The sequence below is a fragment of the Brachycentrus maculatus genome, unplaced genomic scaffold (assembly GCF_059751285.1).
Source record: "Brachycentrus maculatus isolate JH-2025_06_01 unplaced genomic scaffold, ASM5975128v1 h1tg000086l, whole genome shotgun sequence".
In the NCBI taxonomy this organism is placed as follows: Eukaryota; Metazoa; Arthropoda; class Insecta; order Trichoptera; family Brachycentridae; genus Brachycentrus; species Brachycentrus maculatus.
Genome location: NW_028280840.1, coordinates 2,547,911 through 2,569,243, shown reverse-complemented (window position 1 = coordinate 2,569,243; position 21,333 = coordinate 2,547,911). Strand labels below are relative to the sequence as shown.

The window sequence follows — 21,333 nt, the reverse complement described above, 5'->3', positions numbered from 1 at the left end:
CGATTAATATAACATGGTATAGTTCGGTTACTATTAACATTGTATAACCGGTTGGATTATTATTTCGGTTTTACACTTTTCCCTTCACCTGTATGCCCTCCAGGCGCCTATAGGCGCATCGTCTACGATGCCTATATCTTGTACCGAAACAAGAGTTCGACAATTTTATTTTGCATTCATCTGTAAACACCGACCTTTCTGATACACCTTTATTTTGCATAACGATTCTCAATCGATTTATTAAACATTTAAACACGATTTTACCTTGAAAGAAAGAGAAAATTTGCTTTTTCGTTGAGTAACTTAACTATTGCCAGAATTTTTATCGTTCTATCATTACAAAAAAACACTTATTTTATAGTGTCCATTAGAATAATTTAAACATTACGTTCCTATTACAAAGTTTTTTTTTCTAAAGCGTGTTTTCTTTGCATTTTTTCGTCTTTAATACTGAATCGTACCCATTAGCGCTTTCAACGGGAGCTAATGTGACTGGTGTGGAAGCTTGCGTTTTCTTTGTATTTTTATTGATTTTTTTTAAATGTATTTTTATAGTAAAAAATTACAGTTTAATTAAATGTTGAGTAATATAATGTAAGTTAATGATTGATTGACCTTAACATTTTTGACTTTGTGCTTTTAAGAATTGAAATGATTTTTTAAAGTTTTCAATTTTTTTAACGTTTTTTTGTTTATTATTTTTCTATTTACATTTGTCAAATAGGTTGGTTTACATCCCCTGTTTCATGCATTACAGAAAAGCCAGCATGTAGTTATGTCCAGAAATAATAATAACACAATATGCATGTAAAAAATCTCAAAATGCCGAAAAATGTCCCGTCGCGAATCGTTTTAATCGCAGAAGGGCGTATGATTTTATTATACTATGAGATTATACCTACATTCGCATCCAATGATGCAAAGGAGACTGCGGTAATGGAGTGATATATTGACCGTAAATTACATAAATGCAGGGTAATCAACCTTTCATTTCATGTGAACTAGTGAAGTCTAGGTCTGGAGTCTAGGGTAATATTTTAAATTTTACAACTTTAAAACACTGCGAATGTTGAAATCACAGGAATCAAACCCGTAACCCTGTATTTGGTAGCCAAATAAAAATACTATATTATGAAGGCGGAAAAATAGTATATAAGTACATCTTTTAAAAGTACTCTCTTATCAAAATAACCGTATAGTATTTTTAACGATAAATTTTGTGTGAATTCATTTGATTTATAATTTCCTTTTTTCATGTCGAATGAATTCTTAAGTAATATAAAATTTCTCAAGTCTTCAAGGAACAATGAATTAATTATGAATTCGCGGTTCTATAAAATCGAAGGTAAAGGAGTTCACCGCAGTCGCGAGACATTTTGTAATCAGTCGTCGATAATAATTAATATAGGTAAGGCAGTGCCAGGTGGTGAGTGAACTGCATACTAATTAATTAATACACACATTAAGAAATATGAGTGCAACATGTTTGATATGCATCGTTATACACTTAAACTTGCAAACTTGTGAGAAATAAGAAAATGTACTGCTTGTACTAGGTACTGTGTACTAATTAACTAACTTACCATCACGCCGCTTCCCCATATGGGAAGGCAGAAAATAGAAGGCCACACCACTCCGTCTGCAAACTTTCTTCGCCTTTTCCATATTCATGCATCTCCTCATACGTAACCGCCGATTATTTCGACTGCTGACCAGACCACTTTCAAGTATTTGAAATACCTGATCATGACAAGTTTTTCACAGTCTTCCTCTGCTCTTTTTTTCAACTGCATTCGCTTCATAAATACTCTGTACTATGTTTTCATTTTACGTAAATATGATCAATATATTATAACATTGTCATTTATTTTAGACGAAAAAAATACGCTTTGTTTAACTTTGCTACGTTCGGATATAACAGCGATAGTAACTTTTTTTGCGATTTCTAAGTATTAACGGTGAAAAGTTTTTTTAGTACTTTGTATTCCTATTATATCTCTAATATAAATATATGTTCCAATACATGATTAACAAAATTATTTTGTTTGGGTGGTTTCACGGGTGTGCCAGAAATCCCCTTGCATCGCGCCTGCCCGCGTCACGCTGTCACTTTACAAAACCACTTCTTTGCTGATTTTTCAGTTGCGCTAAAGTTTTCTTATGACATGTCGCTCACTCCTTTCAAGAACGTCATAAATCAAAAAACTTGATTTTTCAGGAGAACGTTTTTAAAGTTCAAACATAAAATACAATGAATGAAAAATAAATATCAAGCCACTTATTTAACTATTTACTGTGCAACAGATCTTTTTAGGTAAAACCTGAATATTTTTTCTCCATTTGAAAAATATTTAGTATATTTTAAAAAATAATTAAACAATACCTTTTCTTCAAAATGCAAAAATAACACTTTCTGCCCTGTAGCGGGTAAATATTAAGTTAAAAATATGCCGCTTTTGCTGGGATATAGTACATTTTCTGGGCATTGCGAAAACATGCACAACTCAAAATTGACGATTTTTGATTTATGACGTTCTTGAAAGGAGTGAGCGATGTGTCAGGAAAATATTCTGTTTTTATTATGGTTGTGGCTACAGAATTTCCCCTTGCATGGGGCCTGCCCCATGCAGGGGGGATTTCTGTTTATAAAAATACTTCAAATAATAATTATTTTTACTGATGCCGTTCTTTCTAACCCTTATCCACACCCAATGGTGCATAGGGCACTGCAATTCTAATAATGAACTAAGCTAATAAAGAAAAATATTTGTAATAATAGGAGCTCATTTTTGTACATGTATTCACATTTTATAATGAGTAAGGGTGTACTCTCGAATATACAATTAAGTACGCGACCGGCTGCACGAGAAGCTACTCTCGCTCTTTTATAGAATATATATTGAAATTAGATTTTTTTACAATATATGTATATTGAAAAAATATTTATCATATATTTTTTAACTCCTTTCCTTTCAATAATCATTTTCTTTTCAAAACCATATATTTATTTCAAAGAAAAACTTTTTTTTTAAATACGAAAATGGTGTATTAAGCGAAAAATTAAATTACGTTAAATGTTTGATTAACTGATTCAGCAGTCACTTTGTGGTGAAATTTATCCATTTTTAATTAAAATTTTACTTAGTAAATACCACTATTTCTTAAAATATTTGACATCCGTGACACGTGTTTCGATGCATTCCGCATCATCTTCAAAATCGTATACGGTGTTAAAAATGATGCGGAATGCATCAAAACACGTGTCACAGTAGATTTTAAGAAATGTGGTATGTCCTAAGTAAAACTTTAATTAAAAACGTTAAATTTTACCTGGGTTTAAAGAAAATTAAGTTGCGGGCTATCGATTATCCCGCCTTAATACACATTAGACATCATAATGTCATGTTCAATTTTTACAAACTAATGCACGATATAGTCCCTCGCATCGTGAGGCATCATTTGTTATTCACACACGCCGAGTTTTGTATACGGCAATATTTTTTCGAAGATTTTCGCGCTCGCTCGAGCGTGAAGGAAAATATTTTACAATGCAACGATTGGAAAATTTTCCTCGAAATCTTGTTTTACTTTGGTGGTCTGAACATTTGGATCATGGCTCAGAATGTGGTAGAACAGGTTAGATTGATTTTCCATTTTCATCTATTTATCAATACTTCGACCTCTACCAACTACTTAATAGTGTCTAAGGCACGACATGCCTCCATTGAAATCGTCTGAAATATAAGAAGGAAAAATAAACGGTATCCATTTTTTCAAAGTATAATACATGCGCAATATTATATTTATATTTTAAACATTTACTTTGTGGCTAGTCATTTTTCATTTTTACTTTGATATTTTTTTACAAAAATGTTAGTAATATTAGTACATAACCACTCGTCGAGATTTTTGTGTACCGGTTTCGAGACGTACCCGTCTTATATTCTAAACTTACTTAATTTGGTATTAATTCGTTGGGTTTGATGAAACACAATGATAAATATTACTCAAACAACGCGTGGTACCCCATCTGTTCATATATAGCGTCTGACGTGTACGTCTACAACGCGCGACACTATCTTATTCTATCGCTTTGTATCTTTGTATTAACGTCGGTTTCTTTTGGTCTACTCCCGTGGCGTCGGTATGTACTCGTATAGCTCTCTTTCTCCTCTTCATCTCTCTAACAAGAAAACTAGAAAATCAAAAAATCGACATCAGAAATACAAAAATTAATTATTTTAACTTTCACGCGCACCCAGTGGTGCATAGAGCACTGCATCGCACCTACGAAGTATTATCTTGATCGTTAATAACGTGAAAGCAGGAAATCGGTCAGATAAATGTTAAAAGTGTATATTCACTTATATTTTTGTTAACCCCTCCGAAAATCGAACCCGGGACCTTCATCGCGATTATTAAACTCGCTCACCTCTTCACTACGTAGGCAGACATACAAATAATAGTCAAATAATTTAAAACTCAACATTCGAGAACTCGTAAATCAAAAAATTAAGAATTCAAAAACTCAAAAAAAGAAATTAAAATCGTAACTCAATTTGTTTGTTTGTTAAAATTTTTATGAAATTAGCTACAAAAAATATTGCTTTTAAGCAATAAATCAAGTCGGATTCCGATCTCGTGTCGCAGAATCTGAGACAAAGTCTCTAAGTTTGAGGCCACTCTACCACAACTTGATTCCCATTTTTATTGATGAGCTACTTAGATCTACGAAAATACTATGAAATTTAAATATTAATGTACATAATAAAGCACGAATGTTCATACTTCTTTTTATTTTTCAAATCAGCAATTCGAATTGAATAATCAATAAAGATTTTAAAAAATATATATTTCAACAGGATTAACTGAAATAAAAACACATAATTTGCAAACACTTATTAATTCAAGGCTATATATACATTTCAGAGCGGTATGTGGCAGACTATCCGGAGTATTGGAGAATGTTTCACCTCCCTTTTACCTGAATAGGCCCCATCTTGCGCAGAGTAGTTCTGCAGAACAGAGGAATGCCATGCGAGCACCGACCTTCAGCGTCAACTGGACCACAGGACAATCGGTAAATACCTGTCAACCAATATCCTTTTACCTATCTATTTAGTTTTCATATCAATAAACTAAAAATATAACTAATATATTATCAAGGGAATGAATGTAGTTAGATAAAGAAGCAGAGGAAGACCGAGGAAAACTTGCCACAATCAGGTATGTCAAATACTTGAAAGCGGCCGGGTCAGGAGTCGTAATAATCGTCAGGTATGGTATGAGGAGATGCATGAATGTGGAAGAGGCGAAGAATGTTTGCAAGAAAAGTGTGGTGTGGCGTTCGATTTTCTCTGCCTACCCCTGCGGAGAAACGGCGTGATGGTAAGTTATATATTATCCATATTAAGGGGTCTACTAACCAGTGTTAAATTCTTATAAGAACCTTTCCTTTTATAATTTGAGCTCCGTATAAACCATTAAATTTATTTACTTTTCAGACTGGCGAAGTGATAAATGCGGTAACAGGAAAAACGGAATTGGGAAAACCATCCAGACTTTGTAAACAAAATTTGTTTAAGAGATGGCTCGACTTGGTGCCACATCTGAGACCCCTCACACAGTGCTTTGATACTAATTCTTACGAATCATTCAAAGCTAATATCGATCATTGCGGATATGATACTGCAAAATCCAAAGCAATTCCCTATCAGGTAATATTTCCTACTTCTATTTAATCGGCTCGGGAAACAAATTAAATTTGTTGGTCGAGGTATTACTTATTTTATCGACCCCCTCCTAAGTAAACTATCACTTCCTTAACCCGTAAATTGGTAATATTAAGCATTGTTTATGTATGTTGTATGTATTTCATTATGTCTTTGGTTCCAACTACATATGTAATAAAAAAATCTTTTGTAATCGATTACATTTTCTCCTGGATATGAAACCTTCAAAAGTTAAAAATCCTCAGTTTTTTTAAATTTTATCTGGTGATTTACAATAGTATACTTGGAGGGATCAATTTTATTATCTTAATGTATAATATTAATTTTTGTTTGTTTTTGATTTTCAGAATTGCAAATTAAGTTTGTTTAAGGCATTTCAAAAAGCTAATCTTGGCAATTGGCTGAAGAAGCCTATTGAACAAGATCAATTTTACAAAATAGACTGAAAATGGATTGTTGAGGATTCCTGTTTTTTTCCAACATTAGAAGTATTATTTTTATGCTTTTAGCGAAACGATGGCATTAAAATTGTAGTATGTAGTAAACATTATATTAAGGATACACTATACATTTTAATTTTAGAGGTGGCAATATACCACTATTGGAAGATTTTCATTAGTACAAGTTTTGATGTGACAATTTATTTATTATCAGTGACAAATCTCGAATTACGGAAAGCTTAAGGAGACCTTTTTATAGTGCAATAGAAACATTTAGTATTGGTCAGGATAGTTACATATATATAATTATGTAAATTACAAAAATTAGCATTTAGTGTGTATTTGTACAATACAATTTAAAATATTGGCAAATGAGTGGTTAAACATTTTCAAAACATGTTACATCCAATCACATTTTTTTGATGAATTTCTCAGTCTTTGATTATTTCTTGAATGCCTTTTTACATTCGGGGACCCCGAATTGCATATATTTTTAATATAAATATTTTGGATAGAAAACATTTTTATTTTTTGTATTTTTGTATTTCTGTTTATCAACCTTTTTAAAAAAATATATGTCATTATGTTAGTCAACAATATTAATAATAATAAAATAAAAATATTGTTATTCTTGAGATCGTCTAGTTCTGTCCTTTACTGTAACCAACATCTTACCTAATTAAATATTTTCACTAAATGTAATTGAATGTCAGCCAATCTGATAAACATGATGTCTTATTAATGTTAAAATACTATCCTTAGTTTCTCTGAAGTGGATTAGATTTTAGGCTAATCTGTCACTGTTTAATATAGCCACATTCCACTAATGATAATGTTAAATATTTTTTAATTAAAGTATAATCTATTAGAAGGCATAATTAGACAAAAATATTAACAGACATTAAATATTACATTATATAAAAATTCAAATAGTACAAGTTTAAAAGTGTAACACCTTGCAACTTAGATTATTATTCTCAAAGAATCAATATGGCAGTTAGTTGGTTAAGTCAGAACTACTACTAGAGCATTGGGGACTATTAACTACCGGTCTATTATAACAACAGATTAATTATCATTAGTAAAATAGGACGATAGAATTATCTTGCAACTTATGTATATAGACTCTCTATGGGTACCTCCTGGCTTGTTCAAATAAAATCAATAGTCAATATTAAGGGAATTACCCACTGAGTGTCTAATTCTAACAAGTTAATATTGTTATAATGTAATTTAATAGTGAATTTTCAAATGTTGAGTAGATGATAAAATTAATACTATTTCATTTTATCCAATAGTGAAAAGTATTATTTTACTTTAAAAATATATATATATATATATATATATATATATATATATATATATATATATATATATATATATATATATATATATATAACCCGAAAACTCGGCCTAATGTAGACTGAAGTGTTCCCAAGTTTTTGAAAATGTCGTGTTATCGGGAACGTGGTTGAAAAAAAATAAGTACGAATGTTTCCTCAGAAAATACAGTACTGTACTTGAGAATTCAACAGAGAATAAATTTCCCAAATATCATTACACAAAGGAAAAGTACATACTTCGTTTACTAATTTTACTCATTAGCCTTTACTATATAAAAATGAAAATTAATGAATACCAAGTTTATAGTAAAGTACTTTATGAAGGCGTAATATTAATCAACTAGCCGACTTTGCAAGAACTGGCTGGGACCTTGAACTCGTCAGAATGTGGCCGAGTTATCTGGACTGCCGGGTTTTAGAGTGCTGAGTTTTCAGGACTCTATTGTACTTTGTTTTTATTCTGGTCGTATAATTTTTATGATGTATAATTTATCATATATGTACTTATTATTACTTTTTTTATCATCATAGTCATATCCTTGTCCAGCTAGATATTATTTGTGGTATGAGTACACTAACCATGCTAAAGTGACATCTCCATCTGACCAAAATTTGCAAAACCTCAATACATCTAATTACATGGTTTTCTAAATATATGTTAACAAATCTAATAAAGTTTTTACATTGTTAAGAATATAACTTATATAATAAAACAGATCATTGGGTTTTTTTTTAATTTTTGCTGATTTTTCTTTATTACATACATATTAACAAAAATCCTTTATAACAGGGGCTCCCAACCTTTTTGTACTCCAGAGCACATTCTAAAATATCATTACGTACTGTCAGCAAAGGAACCACTCATACATAGAATATCGCAAACATACGGATGTATGTAATAAACCTAGGCACTCAAAAAAATTAAAACTAACAAATATAAAAATATTAATGTTTATGATAAAATAATGTCTCTGTCGAATTGTGGTGGGCACATACGAATCGTTCTGCGGGCGCCATGGTGCCGCAGGCACGGGGTTGGGGACCTCTGCTTTATAGTATAAGTTTAAGTCTTGTTAAATTTTATCAAATTGAGATGTCTGGATAAGCACAATAGAGTCTTATTTTATATTGGTCAATAATGACATGTCGTTCGATCTGTCAAAAATATGTTGAACAAACTCTTAAACTTGTCAGCATGATATGCAGAGGAACTCAAGTGTTATGTTCGTAAATAAAAAAATCAAAATACAAAACCATAATACATATTAGGTGACAAAAACCATGAATTACTTTCTTCTCTGTTTTATAAACATATAATATTTCATCTAACATCCTTTAAACTAAAATAACATACATCTGTTAACTACTTGATATAAACATATGCACTTATTAAAATTTGTAGATTGTATTTTTTTGAATTAATGTTCAAAATGAAGAAAAAAAATCTTTACAATGAACTTTGTTTTTTTTAGAGCCCCCTTTGTTTGTACCTATGGTGTATTTATAAAATTTTATTATCAATCTAAATGTTTTTTTGAGTACATAATTTTTCAATTATTGTGAATGTGTTATATTAATATGTCCGGGAGTGAGTTTCTGCGGATAAAACTGTATCTGGGAAGTCAGTTTTTTTGCTATTTTTTTATCATAGTCGATGCTATAAGCAATATATTTTCTTGAATAATTTCTTTTATTTACACCAGTCAACATGATTTATCAAAACATCGATAATTTTGACATAAATCATGTTTTAAACATGTTTTGATGTAAATCAAGTTTTGTATTGGCCGTACATGTATGGCCATACTCCTTTGAGGAAAATTTATTATGGCTGTACATGTACGGCCATACTCCCCTACAGGTTAACAAAGTGTTAAAAATTTCACTTTGAATTGGATGCTGTCATAATCAAACCAAGCTCAACAACTGCTAAGAATACAGATTTACTAAAGGTAGATCTACAATGGATGCTGGCATTATGTATCATATCTTTGGAATGAAATGGGAGAAATCACAGGATGCTATTGGGAGTTCCGGATATAAACTATTTTGTGCTTAGTTCACAAAGTATTCACAGTGCCTATTCAGTCAAGATTGTAAAACAAAAGTATCCTAAGGAACATCCAATCGTATTTATTTTATGGCAAATAATGCCTTTTATTATGACAAATGTCTTTTCTTTTCATACCCTCATCTGCACCTGATGATGCGTAGGGTACTACATTGGATCGACGCGGTGCTCACTTGATTATTAATAGTACAATCAGTCCTGCCCTCTACTTAAAGTACAAATGATGGAAATAACGGAGCTCAGAGTGAATGACATTACTGCTATATAGGAAAGTAAATAGAGGAGGAACAGAATTTAGTTTAAATAAAAAATAGGAGAATAGACGTCATGACTAAGTCAGGGTTATATACCCGTACTCCTACAACTTGTGTAATGTGCAATCCCTTGAGGAAAGATAATAGAAGTAGACAAGTTGATATCCAAAGAAATTGTAAGAATAATTTTTTTTCTAACCCTTATCCACACTCAATAGTGTATAGGACACTGCATCATATAGAGGTAATGTTATCTTGATTGCTAAATACACGAAGGAAAGGTGATCAGCCTTGCGTTTCAGGTACCAGTCCAGGGTGATATTAAATATTTATTAGACTGATAAATCATTAATATATATATTGAACCTCTTAGGAATCGAACTTGGGACCTCCAGCATGGTAGGCTAGCGCGCTGACCATTACACTACTGAGGCGAACCATTAAAAAAAATCTAAGGCATAAACATTGATTTACTAAAGTAATCCACGAAGCGGCTTATTTATAATTAAAATCACGTGGGAATAGAAAAAGTAGTTTTTGCGATGTATAAAAACAGGTAGGTACTTTTCTGGTTTAAGATTTTATGAACAGAAACATCATGCGGAAAATTTGTGAACAGGTGAATGTCATACCATTTAGCTTTTTGTCTTTGGTTTATCTGTCATTTTGTAATTTATCAGTAAATAAAAATATGTGTTCATATTATTTTATTATTATTTGACTCGGGAATAATTAATACAATGGCTGATAATGCTGCTGCCAAACTGGCAGCAGGGAGAAAAATGGTAAATTATTTTTCTTCCTTTACATGTCTTCTATATTATTATTTCGTTCATAAATTTTACTCTGCAGTTGGAAATTCTGTGACACGTCACCTTACCGCTTGTCAGTTTTTAATCAAAATGAGTGTTTTGGCGATATTTCATATAAAACCTTCAATTTCTTATTTTTTTAGCTTAAAGAATTCCAAAGTAAAAAGAAAACGGATACGCATCCCGTAGATTCACCATTTAAAACAAACAAAAATTCGGATACCAATGACCTGAGTGAACAACCTAATGCTATGGTATATGATCAATTCGATACAAAACCCAGCGGAGAGAATGATAACTCAACTGTTGGATATTTTACTACTAATGACAGCATATTTTCCCAAAGACAACCATTAGACATCGATGCATTCACTGGAACACAAGATACTTCACTAAGTTCTCACTTTTTCGACAAACTCGCGTCTCAAGGAAATCGAAATTCCCCTTCTAATGATGTAGCTGTAGAAAATGGTCTTCCATTAGCTGGAATTTTGTTTTCTAATCAAAATCAGTCACCTAATAGTTATATTGAAAACATTAAACCAGCCGGGTCGCTTGTGTCTGAAAATATCCCTCATGATGATACAACAGCGAATAACACACAAAACATTTATGAAATCAGTGGAACTCTCCCCGAAGAATGCGGAACATCGACTCCCGATATTAAAACTCAAGTTGAAATTTCAAAACTGCAACAACAATTACAATATCATATTAAAACTGTAGAGTTTTTAGTTTCAGAAAAAAATGAGCTCTTAGAAAAAGTCAATAGTTTTGAAAAATCAATATCTTTAGAAAAGAGTCAGTCAGAGGATCTAAGTGGTCGTCTGAATATATCGCGACATCGCGCCTCGCATCTCGAAATGGAATGTAACAGTCTGAAGCAGAAGAACCAAGATACCGAAAGTCGTATTGCGCAATTGTTACAAGAGAACGAAAGATTGAAGAATTCTGACAATTTCCTAAAAAGCCACCAGAAAGATGTGGAAGAAGAGCTTAAAGAGTTAAAAACTCTCTTAAATGACAAGGTAGTAGAAAATAAAAAGTTTAGCAGGCAAATTGAAGAAATGTCGTATCAATTAAATTCCAATCAATTACGGTTTCAACATATGCTTCAATTGCAAGAAAACGCCCCGCCGAGAATTGAGACTCCACTCGCTGAAAAGTGTCAGAAGCTGCAACAAAAGGTGGAAAATCTCCAACAGCAGTTATCTGAACTGGAAGTTGAGAAAAACCAATGCAGTTTTCAATTCCAAGATTATGTGCAGCAACTTAATCAACAAATTGAATCTTCAAATGTCCAACAAATCAATTTAGCACAAGAAAATGAACAGTTAAAAGAGAGAGAAGATCAGCTTATTAACCAAATTAGTGCCTTAGAGAAGCAGATGCAACTGTTACATCGGCAAAATTATATAGAAGAAGAAATACAAGCCAAGAAAAGCAATGAATCATCATCTATAGACATTTTACAAAACGAAAATGATAAACTAAATGTAAGTAGTTTTATTGTACATACCATTAAAGGAAATTTTACATCTAGACAGTTAAAAAATACGAAGTAGTTTTTCTTTCTTCTCTTCTTTTAACCCTTATCACTGTACCGTATCGACTGAGTGTTATCTTGATCATTAATTGCATGGATGCAAGGTGATCAGCTTGTACCAGTCCAGGGTGATATTAAATAAATATGAGAGTGAACATCACCCATATTTATTTTGACCTCTCTGGGAATCGAACCCAGGACCTTCAGCACGGTAGCCAAACCCGCTGACCACTACCTTACGGAGGTGGACACATAGTTTTTAGGAAATAAATAATTAAATTTAACTGAAGAAGAATGCCTTAACTTTATATTTTAAAGCACAAATTAATTTTATTAGTTGAAAATAATCCTTCATTTGATTAGGTACTTATCTCAATTATATATTTATTTTTCTGATCACCTAGATAATATTGAAAGGTACATACCTATATTTAAAAAAATTAAATTTGATGTAATTATTTTCTTGAATTTTATGTACATCAGCATTAGGGCTTTCGACATCGCTGTAACTAGATGTGTGTGTTTATATTATTATTAATAAATATATACATCTCTTTCAGGCTGATTTAAAAAGTATGGAATCTTCTTTGCATGTCAATATTGAAGAGATGAATCATTATCGGAGACAGGTGGAAGAACTTACTCAAACGATTCATCAAATGCAATCTGAAAGGCCTGACTCTGCCAAACTTAATGCAGCTATGGAAAGTGACCGGCTTGCTGCGCAAAAAGCAACTTCACAAAATGCTAAGATGAAATTAGATCTTCAACATTTGGAAAAGGCGTTTGAACAGATGGTAATTAATATTCTCTTTGGATATTTTTATTGAATTAAATAAACAGGTTAATGATTTTCTTTGTTTTGGTGACTGATAACCACTTTTATCACTGTTGACTTTATCATGAGACTGGTAGGTTTTATGAGCTTGTATGATTATTTGCAGAAGAAAAGAAATTATAGTATTAATTTGAATATCTATTTTCCAGAAGTGAGTTTCGATAAATAAAACAGTTATAGGAGAGAGAATATTTTTTATGACAGTAATTTTTTTTTTTTTATACCATATCATTTTTTTTTATACATTTCTATTCAGATACTCAAAATCATAATACATCATATAAAAGGGAGAAAATATATTTTTTTAATGGAATTGTTAATCATTGGTCAATCAGGCACTTTTTACTTGTAAAAAAACTCATTTCGTCATAGGATGGCAAAAATGTAGTTGGGAGTATTATATTATAACTGTAATTATTCTAATAACTTAAAAAAATATTATTATCTTCCTATCTTTTTGTTTATCATACAAAGTTTGCAGTTTTTTTTTTCTGTAACTGCTGTCAAAAATATCATGACATTAGCGGAATTTTTAACTAAGAATTACTCCCATCGCAAAAAATTAGTTCAAAACTTCAAAGAGATCTACTGATATCACTTATGTTTAATTTTACAAAACAAATCGGGTTATAAACAAATAAATCGACGTATGGGTGCAATCATTCTTACTCTAGCAAAGTTTTGTCTTGCTTTGTAGGTACGGCTTAATAATATCGACAGATTAATACATAGTATCATGTTGACACAACATACTATTACTATATTCTTCTAAATAATTTTCATTTTTGCAAGTTTGTATTATTCACCGGTATTCATTTAATCATACTGGTTTGACTGGTCTGACGATGTCGGTTACGACGAAACCCGGTTGCTGGTCAAATAAAATTCATATGGAAAAAATTACATAGTCGTTGTTTTATTATATAAAATGCAGTTCCACCAAGAAATGTTAGTACAAAACTTAAATTTAATAGCTAACAAGGATATAATCAGACCACTAAATGAATTGTCTTTTTAATATTAAAGTTATTTTAACACATTGTAGTCGGCCGCTTCGAACAATAGACTCTAGCCTATAGCGGATGTTTTTCGCGATTAGCGCAAAAATATATCGCCTTTTAAAAAATTTACACATTTTCTAAACCAAATAATATTTTCGCTTGAAATTTTCAAACAAATCATATATGACATTTGATCATCAAAAATAAATTTTAATTGCTTTGATTACATCATAATTTTTAATTAAGTATTCACAATTTTAGAAGCATTGTAAACACTAAAAAATAATTTTCCCCTCCGAGGTATCATTTCTTATACAATGCTAATATATTCAAATAATAAAATACCAAACAGTAAACAAAACAGTTGCGAGCGGTATGAAAAATAGTCCAATATGTGAAATGACTCAAACTAAACTAGAGATTGAGATCACATGAAAACTCTAGATTTCTGGTGACGCCTTTACACGCCTTGTCCGGATTGGCACACTAGCCAACCCGGACAAGGCATCTCAAATAGCGTCAACAGACTGTCGCCTAGCACCCAGGTAGTAAATTACTATTCAGGCGTTTTATTTCACGCTGATAACAAACCCGTATATTGCCGTTTCCCGCCAAAAACTGACAGTCGACATAAACGGCATTTGCCGTGTCCCGCAGTTGACCGACAGTCCGCGAAAAATGGCAAATGCCTTGTCCCGACGACAATGTGTTAATATTAAATTTTATCTTTTCAGACCCATAGTAAATTGGAATTAGCAGAACTTCTTCAAGCGGAAAAAAACCTTTCAAAAACATTGACTCTTAAATTAGTAGAAACTGAAGATACTCTAAAAGAAACTCGCTCTCGACTTCATGCAAAAGATGAAGAAATGATCAGACTTCAAGCAGTATCCAGCGATCTGGAGAAAGAAGTTCTGAAACAAGCTCAAATAGCTGATCGACTCAACCATTATGAAGCTCAAGGACAATCATCCGAAATATTACAATCAGAATTGCAAACTACCAAAAATATTGTTCAATTTCTGACCGATGAAAATGAAAAGCTGAAAAAATCTTTACTTGATAAAGATATTCCCGAAACGCATTCCAATTCTGATAATCGATCTGAAGCTGTAGAAGCAAAAGAAGAAACTAAAGTTAATGAAGAATATTCCACTATTTTACCAACAGCTGACGCTATGATTAAGTTAGAACAAAGGTTCACAAAGTTAATGAAGGAGGTTGCTGATCTATCAGATGAAAAACAAAAATTAGAACACATAGTTTTACAATTACAAGGGGAAACAGAAACAATATGTGAATATATTGCTCTGTATCAAAAGCAGAGAGGTATTCTTAAACAAAGAGAAATTGAAAGAAACGCTCAGTTAAATATTTTATCTAAAGAACGTGAACATATTAAAGCTCAACTGGAATCCCTCCGAGGCCTTATCAAAGAATTTGTTCCGTCTAATAATAAAATATTGACCAATGGTAACACTGACAGTGGAAATATTGATCATCCAAATGCGGCAGATAAAATAATGACTCTGCTAACAGAAATTAAGGGAAGTCATCTAATAGAGCCAGATGAAAACTGTTTAGGATTGGAAAACTTTCATCCATGCCCTTGTTGTTCTGGAAAGCTAATCAATGTTTAACAAAACATTAATACATGTATATCATTTTCTACTTTTTATAAGTTTAAAGTTGGCCATACGCTATGTTGAAACTATTAGATAACGATCCCTATGCAATTTTGAAATATAGTACATATACAGTAAAATAAATTATCCGTACTTCAACTAATTTTTATTGTATACATATTATAATTTTAAACCATAAACAATTTATTCATAATCTAATATTACATATTATTATAATTAATGAAATATATTTTGATTTTTAAAAATAAAAATAAATACTTTACTGTGCTTTACTTTGCACTCGAAACATGATGTATAAAAACAATAATGTAATGATGAAATAAGCAAAACAAAACAAAACAAATTCATTCATAATTGGATGAAAATTAGCACAGAATAAAATTATTTTATGGTAAACGAATGTGAACTGGCTAGCAACACATGCGTTAGATAAAAAAGGACACTGAGTTGAGACAGTGAGTGGAAGTCGGGTTAGCAGAAATTGAAATACATTAAGTAAATGTGACAATCTATTCAGTGGCATATTTGTATAGACAAATGTCAAGATGTAAGGTAAAAAAATAAGTCACACAAAAGCTACCGCAAAGTCACACAAATATTGTGACAAGTACAGCAGTCACATTTTTACAATGCAGGAGACAGACAGATATCGGGTTAAGTGATACTTAACTGCTACTCTATTTAACCATATAATGGACTTGCGCGATTATTACAAGACAGAATATCATGGTTGAGATGGTAAAAAATATTTAGACAAATTTGTTTATGCTGACCATTTGAGGCGTTTTGTGATTAATTAATTTTTAAATGAAACAATTGATTTTATTTTATTTCTTAATAATAATCTGGTCACTGTATTATGGACAAAAAATATTTGTCAAATTATGTACCAAAGTAATAATTATTCTAAACCAGTTTGGAGGGTTTTGAAATTAACGTACATAGAAATTTATTTGAAAATTGATTTTTTAAATGGATATAAATATATTTTGCGCTAAGTAGTGCCACGGTAAAACACATTTGTCTACTATGCTTAAGGTTCCTCAAGCTATATCGACTGCATTCAGGAAAAGGGGTGTAAAACCTTTAAAACTGCATTTTTCAAGAGGAATTAAAAAGCTTCTACATACTTTTAATCCAAACATGCCTCTGGATAGGATATAGATTGTAGTCATCATGTTGGCATTTTATTATTAAAATCCAGTTAAATTTTACACTTATTCAGCCAAATTAAAAATCTTATGCTGAGGATTACATTCCTTTTCCTAAACACAGTTAATATAATATTGTCCTGGACTGGGACTTGTAATTTACGGTCAAGATAATATGGTTTTATGCATCTCAACCTGAGAAATCTTTGCCTAAGCAACAAAAAAATACAATTTCTTTTCATAATTCATATTGTTAATTATAATAGAAATTATTTCTAAATGAAAAAAATATATAGAAGCTGAATTTTTATACTTCAAAATCTTTATTTTGTTTTTTTTTTGGCACAAGTCAAAAGCCCATATCAGAGAAGTCAAGAGGCCGCAGGCATTTTATAGTATTATTTATTTATTATATTTTTTAGCATGATATCCAAATTATTATCATTGGATTAAAAAAATACATGTACATATTTCTCTATTTTGTCTGCTTAATGTGGAAAAGTATCCAACTAATATTTTGTATAAAAATCCTAAATATTATGTTAAATATGTACATGTTCCCAAATTTGAAAAAAAAAATACAACGTGTATTTGAAAATTATGATTTTAAAAATAATTTGCTTGTAAGTAATTTGAAAAAAAATGTATCATATTTAATGCATCTTTAAAGAAATGTTTGTAATTAAAAGGCAATAAAAATACAATATATTTAGTTTATCGTTGTCTTTATTTCCTATTCTAGTTCTCTGTAAGGTTTTCATAGTTAGTGATTTTTGCAACAAATTGACCATTTACTTCTTACTATATCTTGTTTTTGTAATATGTTCATTAGTTAATACCAATGTCAAATATTTGGTTAAATTCATTTGTACATTTTGGATTTCTCAATAGTGTTTTAGGCTATTAATCAAAATATTAATTCATTAAAAGTACGATATTGCAACAAAGATACCCTTTTTATGCCACTGATGCTTGCACAATAATATCTAACTGGTGTAGTATTTTAGATTAGCATAAGATTTTTATACTGTATTAAAAAAATTATATTATCATTCTTTTTTTTAAAATGAACATTTATTAATAAATAATTATAAAATCATTTTTATTATTTGATAAAAATATTCACAAATTACACATTTTAGCTAAGAGTGTTAGCTATAGAATGACAGATCTCCCCTATTTTTATTTTGCTAAATATTTTAAGTAAAAAATATGTTTAACTGGCCATCGAATATATATGTATAAAGAGCTGGATACAATATGTATATAGCTACAGGAAAATTGCAATGATAACCCCAAGAATGATGTTACTTTCCGAATGCGGCAGCATTCTGGGTCAACTTCACACTGATTTGAGATTTCCATGGTGCAACAAGATTGGGTTGCCTGTATTTTTTCATTTATTGATATCAGGAATAAACACATATTTTTTTTGTTGTAAAAGACATCCTTTTTAACAAATACGTATCTCAGTTACGAGTGGTGGCATAAGATGCTGAATATGTCAGGATAAGCAGTAAGAAAAACATCTGAGAACTTTATATTTGAATACATAAACTTTATATGTATTTCTATAAAAAAAAAAACAAATAACTACATTCACATGGGTATCACTAAGCTGCTGCCTGTAGGTAATGTGGGAATAAATTATTTCAGAGGTTTTTTTTAGGAATATGTACCTGGTTCTAACAAGAATTTGCTGTTCTAATAAAGATGTCATTTTCGGGTTTATAAGTATCGTAAGGCACCTATAATCAGTGCCAAATCCACTATAGGTTTACTGAGCATATCCAGCCAGGAATTTGTTCACAAGGGAGGGGAGAATAATATGTCCATGTTAATTTACAAATATGTAATATTCCTGTTCCTTTGCAGTGACGAGGTGTCGTCTATGATGCTAAACCAGCAGTTTTGAGTGAATACACATACATATATTATTTAGTTGACGAGGCAGATCTAGTTCTGTGCTTTTGATGCAACATGAGGCAGTGTAGTAAAAAGGGCGCCGCATTCGAACGAGCGTTGAATTTTTTAAATTGTAGTTCTTCATAATTTAGAAAAAAACAGATAGTATTAATGAGTAAGGCACTGCTTTTAAGGAACTATCATTAAAGTTAACACGTTGTGGTCTGCTCACATATTAGTCTTCTTCACTAACTTCAAACCCTCATCTGCACCCAGTGATGCATAGGGCACTGCATCATATAAACGCAGTGTTATCTTGATCATGACCACATGAAGGAAAGGTGATCAGCCCTCCGCTTCAGGTACCAGTCCAGGGTAATATTGAATAAATATTTAGAGTGAAAAAATCACTTATAATTATTTAACCCCCCTGGGAATCGAACCCGGGACCTCCAGTATATTACATTACAGAGGCGGACAGTTAAATTTTTACTTGGTAAATACCACTATTTCTTAAAATCTATTGTGACACGTGTTTACATGCATTCCACATCATTTTCAAACACCGTGAAACATATTAGTACATGCGCGTTTTTGTCATCAGTATCAGATGACCATTCACATAATACATGTTCATGTAGTCTGGTTTTTTATATTAGTTTATTTTCTTTTCATTTTTGTCACTATTACGAATCAGCACAGAAAATGGGTGGCCGTAAGAGCTGGTGAATTAAAATTATTAAGTAAAAAAACACTGATCACCATGGTTATACTTTGTGGTTCATAACACACAAGTATGTAAAAACAATAGCATAAATTGCATTTTGACTTAGATAAATGCAATCAACCCTAAATGTATAAGGAATGGGGTGAAGATGAAGTCAGTGGAAATCAAACATAGATAGCTCCACTGGATGTTAGTCTCAGTAAATTGATATTTTAAAAATTACACTGGACAACATAAAATTAGTTTCAAACGTTTCTATTGGAATTGTTCTTATTTCAGATTAAAGTCATGTCAGAAAGTGGATATTTCCCTAGATCCATTAAGTGAATTGAGTCAAAAAAAATGTTTGGCATTTTTGAAAAATCAATACGTATTATTACAGATTAATTTAATAGACATTATTTTACCTCAAAAGACGTTTCAAATACTTTTTAGTTATTATTTAGAAGTAAAATCCATATAACTCGATGGCCAAATTTTCATTGGTTGTGGGGTTGTCTAGGTTTGATTTGCACTGACTCACATATATACAAAATAAAAAAGAATGATGTGGGCTTCAAGATTTTATTTAAATGTTAACATCACGGTTTATGCCTTGACGGCGTACACTCTTGGTTTGTTTTTATAGTTGTGTCGGATTTCTTTCCTTGTCTTTAATCCGGATTCCCGTTTTGAGAGAGCCCTACGGATAGCACGGGTCTTCTTGGGCCTCAAGTCCAAAGGCTTGTACTTCTTGTTCTTGTAAAAGCTTCGGAGGTTCTTCTTTTGCTTTTGGTGCATCACAATGAACACTCGCGCGATGGCCTTCCTCACCACACGGCTGAAATCAAATATAACTTTTTAGTATCAAACAGGAATTATAAACATAGCCAAAATTAAACCCAAATAATATTCAGGTTATGTATATTCAGTAGGTATACTCTTCGCAAAAAAACGTTAAAACACAGATAAATATATAAATTGCATAAATAACAAGACTAAAACAAAGTAACGACTAGCGAGGGTGGAAATTATTTATCCTCCAACATAAAATCGAGCATGAAGTGTTCTTGTCAGCATCTAGTAAAAAAAACATTCACAAAAAACATTCACTGGTGAAGAATCTATGTGAAGACACTATTTACAAATCCCAAACTATAACAAATGATATTAAAAGCGAAGCTATACATTGAATGTTAACGAATTTCAAACTAACTAGTGTTAAGTACTGAAGTTTAGATTTTCAAATTAAAATATTTGAATGAATTACATTTTTGACAGCTTGGAAGCCGCTCCTCCCGTAACCTTCGAAACCCGAAGGTTTGTGAGTTCTGTTTTCAACTCATCGAGTTGCTTGGTAAGGTCCTTCTTGTCTTTCGTCCTGAGCTCTGAACACTTGACTTTACCCTGAAAGGATCCAACAACAAACACGTTACAAAAACAGAAAAGATTATCTGTGCAGGAGAAATTATCTGAACACACTGAATTAAATATAACGACATTAGGCCAGGGGGATATGTTTTAAAGATAATTTGGACGTAAAACATTTCTAACAAACAAGGATTACGCCGAAAACGTCAGATTAATCATTTTCCATCATCTACGTACCATGTTGAAAGCCGAAAAGAATCACCATAGAGAAATTGAAACACATTACATAGAAATTTAATTTATATTTCGATGACGTACATAGACAACATTTCCTCGTCTATAAGATAGCCAGCACACGGACGTTGAGCGTCCTAACCCACCGAACCTATCTGCAGGCTTTTGAAGTTTTCCGCCTGTATGCAGATTTTTCCACTATTGAATTCCGAATGCATGAAGGAAAATTATATCGACCAAACAGTCGTTTTTTTCTGAGAATTTTTTAAAGAAACTAGCAGCG

The 21,333-nt window shown here is 31.5% G+C and overlaps 3 protein-coding genes across 3 annotated transcripts in view; 2 read left to right on the top strand and 1 right to left on the bottom strand.

Moving 5' to 3' along the window:
• Positions 1–8,986, top strand: part of Adar (Adenosine deaminase acting on RNA) — a 30,899-nt gene extending 21,913 nt beyond the window's left edge. Inside the window, exons 13-15 of the mRNA XM_088257693.1 lie at positions 4,930–5,080; positions 5,505–5,717; positions 6,080–8,986. Of these exons, the coding sequence (XP_088113819.1) occupies positions 4,930–5,080; positions 5,505–5,717; positions 6,080–6,178 (463 nt within the window). The 3' untranslated portion in view covers positions 6,179–8,986. The remainder of the gene's footprint in view (positions 1–4,929; positions 5,081–5,504; positions 5,718–6,079) is intronic.
• A 1,499-nt stretch (positions 8,987–10,485) lies between these two features.
• On the top strand, positions 10,486–15,826 carry LOC148310884 (golgin subfamily A member 2-like). The gene is made up of 4 exons (XM_088257691.1): positions 10,486–10,625; positions 10,796–12,148; positions 12,759–12,995; positions 14,772–15,826. Exons 1-4 carry the CDS (start codon positions 10,581–10,583, stop codon positions 15,675–15,677), a joined length of 2,541 nt encoding a protein of 846 aa, XP_088113817.1. The 5' UTR covers positions 10,486–10,580; the 3' UTR covers positions 15,678–15,826.
• Positions 15,827–20,016: 4,190 nt separating this feature from the next.
• RpL35 (Ribosomal protein L35) lies at positions 20,017–21,085 on the bottom strand. Its single transcript, XM_088257692.1, has 3 exons — positions 21,054–21,085; positions 20,716–20,852; positions 20,017–20,286 (listed from the first exon to the last, which is right to left on the bottom strand). Exons 1-3 carry the CDS (start codon positions 21,054–21,056, stop codon positions 20,055–20,057), a joined length of 372 nt encoding a protein of 123 aa, XP_088113818.1. The 5' UTR covers positions 21,057–21,085; the 3' UTR covers positions 20,017–20,054.
• Positions 21,086–21,333: the final 248 nt, after the last annotated feature.

Coding starts and splice junctions, on each gene's coding strand:
- LOC148310884 (XM_088257691.1), top strand. CDS start 10,581: ATGGCTGATAATGCTGCTGCCAAACTGGCAGCAGGGAGAAAAATG. Junction 10,626..10,795: donor TGGCAGCAGGGAGAAAAATG/GTAAATTATTTT, acceptor TTATTTTTTTAG/CTTAAAGAATTCCAAAGTAA. Junction 12,996..14,771: donor AAAAGGCGTTTGAACAGATG/GTAATTAATATT, acceptor TTATCTTTTCAG/ACCCATAGTAAATTGGAATT.
- RpL35 (XM_088257692.1), bottom strand. Junction 20,287..20,715: donor GCTTCCAAGCTGTCAAAAAT/GTAATTCATTCA, acceptor ATTTGATTTCAG/CCGTGTGGTGAGGAAGGCCA.